This window comes from Limulus polyphemus, unplaced genomic scaffold, assembly GCF_000517525.1.
Source record: "Limulus polyphemus unplaced genomic scaffold, Limulus_polyphemus-2.1.2 Scaffold0, whole genome shotgun sequence".
Lineage (NCBI taxonomy): Eukaryota > Metazoa > Arthropoda > Merostomata > Xiphosura > Limulidae > Limulus > Limulus polyphemus.
The window spans coordinates 1-4,910 of record NW_013665610.1 but is presented as its reverse complement, the minus strand read 5'-3'; the positions used below and the strand labels follow the sequence as shown (position 1 = coordinate 4,910).

At 35.0% G+C, this 4,910-nt stretch overlaps 1 protein-coding gene across 1 annotated transcript in view; it reads left to right on the top strand.

Moving 5' to 3' along the window:
- The window catches only part of LOC106456832 (inorganic pyrophosphatase-like), a gene marked incomplete at its 3' end in the record, with an annotated part of 18,735 nt that extends 16,622 nt beyond the window's left edge, over positions 1–2,113 (top strand). Inside the window, exon 5 of the mRNA XM_013919817.2 lies at positions 2,021–2,113. Within this exon, the coding sequence (XP_013775271.2) occupies positions 2,021–2,113 (93 nt within the window). The remainder of the gene's footprint in view (positions 1–2,020) is intronic.
- Positions 2,114–4,910: the final 2,797 nt, after the last annotated feature.

The following is a 4,910-nucleotide window of genomic DNA, read 5'->3' as shown; positions in this document are numbered from 1 at the left end:
TCTTCTCCTGCTTTTAGTATTGATTTCTGCTGGCAGTTGTTTTCCATTTCTCCCTCCCTCTGACCTCATCCATGGTCTTTTTTTACCCAGTCTGCAGTAGGCCATGGTCAGTTTGTTGGATACCTTCCTACACGTCTCTCTCAGCTCATCCTCCCTTTGTTTGTTTTTCTGTTCTGTCCATCTTTTTTGCATCCTTCTATTCCTTGCTCTTCCCTACAACTCAGCATCAACCCCCTCTAGTATTCATTGGTATTGTGAGGGCATTTGCTTTCCATATTCACAACCTGAGGCTGGCATCCCTTTTCTTTGATTATTTATGTCTGTTAGCTCCTTCTTGGGTGTTTCTTCTTCTCCTACCTACCTTCTTTTATGGTGGCTATTTGATTGAGGGTTTTAATCTTAGATCTAAGTCCTTTCTCACACCCACTCAGTGTTGATTACTTTGGGGCATTTTCTTCTTTCATCTCACTGCCTTTTGTATATTTTCTTTACCTGTCAGCTATGGTATATCTCTTCACCAGGTTCATTCACTTTTGGGGACCCTGACTTTGCTAGAATCCCTCATCCCCTTGGGGCATGACCTCGTATTTCTCCAGCAGTGGAGCTTGTGGACCTTAAGTTTTTTTTTTTTTGTTTTTTTCTCTGGGTTCTTTTTCTCTTGTGAGCCTCTTGTCAAGGAATTGTCATAGTGACTGGGTCCTGCCTATACTACTTCCATGCATTCTTATACCATCTCTCAAACTAGATCTTTCCCTTCTTCACTGGCTCTCCCCTCTGAATGAGGTACACTTTCTGATAAGAGCAGGACTTCCAACAATTGGATGCTGGACTCCAGCATGCTCAACCTACTTGTTCTTTGTCGGGCCTGTTCTATGGTCTTTTCCTGCTTGAACCATCCTTGTGACTGCTGTTGCATGACCTTTTTGTTTTGGGCATTAATCATACACTTCTGAGCCTGTTCACATACTTCTCCAAGAGCTTAAACCTTGTTGATGGACTGCTTCACTCAATCATTCCATATTATATCAATAAAATAATCTCTACACCCTCAGGTCTTCCATGGGGTTTATCCTTGGTTGGACATGTCCTTCTTGGCTGATTTTGTTTTTCCCCACCCTTCTCAACATTGGGCTTCCTCTCTAATGGTCTTGTGTTCCTCATCCTTAGGATTTTACTGTCAGTTTCTTAGTCAGCCCTGGTCTTACCTCTTTCTATATATCTGCTTCCCAATTTGTCTCCTCCTTCTGAGCCTTGGACTTGCACAGTATTGTCCTTCTTGGATCCTGTTGTTGATGCTTCTTTGACCACCATAGCCTTGGTCCTCTTTATATTCAGACCTCACTTTTTCTTCCCATTATCCTCACTCTCTATCTTGTTTCTCACTTTCACACCTCCCTTCTTAGAGGGATATTCTCCCTCCACCCTTATGCATTGAATCTGCCTGATCTGTTGCCTATCGGGCCAGACTTTCCACTGATGTGACATTATTTTTGTTACATTCTTGTAGTCATTACACTATATTTGTCCATCACCATTCGTGGTGGGTCTTTTGTCATTGATTATTCTGCCAATCCTTTTCCTCCTGTCAGTAATTCTGTGCATCACCTTTCTGCTTTTCTTACCTCTTGCATGAAAATAATAAAGCAATGATCACTTGCACTTAGATGTACCTGAAACTATCTGAATGGATTATTCCAGTTTTAAAAAATATATTTTTTAAGCACTGTTTTTAAATTCAAGTAAACACTAGTTTTCCTTCTTATTCTTTTTGTAAAGTTTTTATGGTTAGGTGATAAATTTTGAAAGGAATTTCATCATAAATTTTATCACAGGGAATTTTTTGAGCAGATGTATAATATAGTTTAATTTTTTTTTTTAATCAAAATGTTGACAATCACATGAGATGTTGGTTACATGTAATTTTTATCTTAAATAAGTTTGAGAAGTGTAGATAATAGCATGTATACTAGAAAGTATAATGTAAGACTATAATTTAATTTTGTGTATACTTTTAAAACAGATAGCAAATCGAGGACAAGTCATACAAGTTAAGGTTCTTGGAACCATGGCACTTGTTGATGAAGGTAGGAATTTATTATCATTAGATTTATTTGTAATTTCAATAAATTATTTTCATAACAAGCTTATAACCTTTGTTAAATATGAATTCATTCTTTCTAATGCTTTTGTCTTTTAACTTGTGTATTTCTTAATATTTATTAAGATATGAAATGAATTGATAAATGTGTTATAAGTTGATACTTGAAACTATTGGTACTTGGTGAAACTCCATAATTACAGAATTGAGGAAAACAAGACAGTTGTACATTTCACAAATACATCATTTGTTCAGTAAAGAAGTGACCTTGACATTATTCAAGACCTCCAATATCTCACAAACTTGTAGTTTTCCATAGATTGTTACCCAGACGTTTCAACGTACCCTTGTCATCTGAAGATTATGAAACTGAATTAAAAACTAAAGCAAATTGCTGTTAACAGTGGTTATACAACAAAGTTAATAGACACATTGTTGTTTAAGAAATTGAAAGCCAAAAATTTTAAATCAATATATTCACATACTGTACCAAACAACAACAAAAAGAAAAAGAACTGGTTTAGTTTGAGCTACATTTACAACCTCCTCACAAAATGTATAACACACTGTACAAAACTCTACAGACCGGCCTTCTACTGTAAAAATATCCTAGGACAAATTTTGTGCGACAACAAAGACAGAATCAAAAAGTACAACATCAGTGATGTTTACCAATTAATATGTCAAGACTGTGATAGTATGTATATATAGGTCAAACAGGACGTTCCATAGAAACAAGAATTAAAGAACACCCTAGAAAACATATAGAACTTTCTATCTTTATAAATATGTATCTTACAGTACATGATTTTCCTATTGAGTATGTTCAAGGGGTTGATTACTTAATCAACCCTCTTATGAATGAATTGTAATATTTTTGTTGGAGAGTTCTTGGAAATATAAAACTTCTTATGTGAGCATACACATAATTTTTACATAAGTAATCCACCAATAGGGGGTAACACATCCGCCATGTGCAGTAAATCCCATTAACACTAGTGTTTCAAAAAACTCATTCTTGACTAGGGAAAATAAACACTAGAAGAGGGGAGGAAGGGTGGGAGATTCTGTGGAGGGGTGAGTATCTATCTGAAATACATCTTCAGTTAAATAAAACTAACTTCAGAAATGCTGCTCACCTTTTCATAGAACTAAGAGCCAGAATCCTCATCATGAGAAAATCGAATCCTGTTGTCCTTCAGCACTACCTATCAGTCAAGATGTGTTTGTGTTTACTGCATTCAAACTCAAGTATTTCTATTATAACACACTATGTGACTTAATTTTATTGAAATAGAACTTGTTTTAAACTATCACTTTTGCACACATCTATTAATAAAATTTGAACAATATTCTTTAGTAATACCCAAAAAAAGCAAACATTTTACAACAATTTTTTACACTTCACTTTTGATGATTATTATTTTTTGTGGATGGCCTCCATAGAAATTAGTGAGTGGGAATTAACATGGTCCAATAATATTGTGTATAGCATTTTGCCAGTTTATTTAAACCAGTCTAGACAGATCATGGTTGAAAGCAGAGACCTAGCTAGGTGCTGGCACACAGGGTCCATGCCCTGATTCTATTTCACAATACTCCAAATCCCCAGTTGGTGTTTTCAAAAAATCAGAATTGAAAATAATGATTGATATCGTACTGAAATGCCGAATATTCCCATGTCTATAGGCCCAAGCCCTGGATCTTTTAAGTACTTAGTGATGCCTCTGGTTGAAACATGTTTCACTGAATAAAACTTTGTTGCTGATGAATAATGTATTCAAACATTTCACGTGTAAAATATAATGGATATTTGTCTGTTCAATGCATAGAAAATGACGTATGGGGATTTGCAGTATACAAAGCCTTATACTTGTGGAGTGAAAATTTATTTTAGAAGTTTGGTTTCATTTATAATACTTCATAGAAGAGTATATTGTTATAATAGGAAAAACCATCTTCAGATGAATATTTTGAGGTTAAAAGAACTGCAGTTAGGGTAAAGTTTACAGTTTTAATATCTCTTATTTGCAGTTGCATGCACATGAAAACAAAAGGAAAATAATGGATAATTTATTTAAAAATTTATGTATCTAAATAGTGTAAACATGCTTTAATTTTTTACTGTATTTGTATTAAAACACTGGACATTGATTTTATCACCCCTGTGAGCAAACTTAGTAGCAGTTAGAGGTGGCATCAAAATTGTATGCTGATCCAGAATAAAAGTCTGTCTGTATGTCTGGTAACTCCTCCTAGACTACTGGAGCTACTTCAGCTACATTTTGTATGTGTCCTTGAGGGATCAAGGCCAATTCATAAAAGTGTAACATAAAACTTGCTTCATAAAAGATTTGAGACAGTGCGTGGAAGACCAATACAAGTTAAACAGGTAACTATAGATTCAAACATTTAGGAGAACTCTGACAAACTCAAAATAAGTTAAACAGCCATATGTAGGTTAAAACATCTTATAATACACTGTAGACCCTGTACCAGTGAATAAAAGCATGGAATTTTCTAAACTAGTAAAATTGGCATTTGCTTAAAACAATGTTTTGGGACAACATGGGACCTATTAGTCCCTCTTGGCTGTTCCGTCCTCTAAACTAAATTAATTTTTTTTTTAAATTCTTAAAGCCAGCCCTTATCATTCATATAATTATCAAGCTTCTTCTTAAACTCCCTTAAATTTACTGCCTCTACAACATCCAAAGGCCAACCACCCTGTTAGAAAAATGAAACTATCTTAGCTGAAGGTGATGCCTACCTTGCCAAAATTTATATTTGTCCCCTAGTCCTACTATTCTCA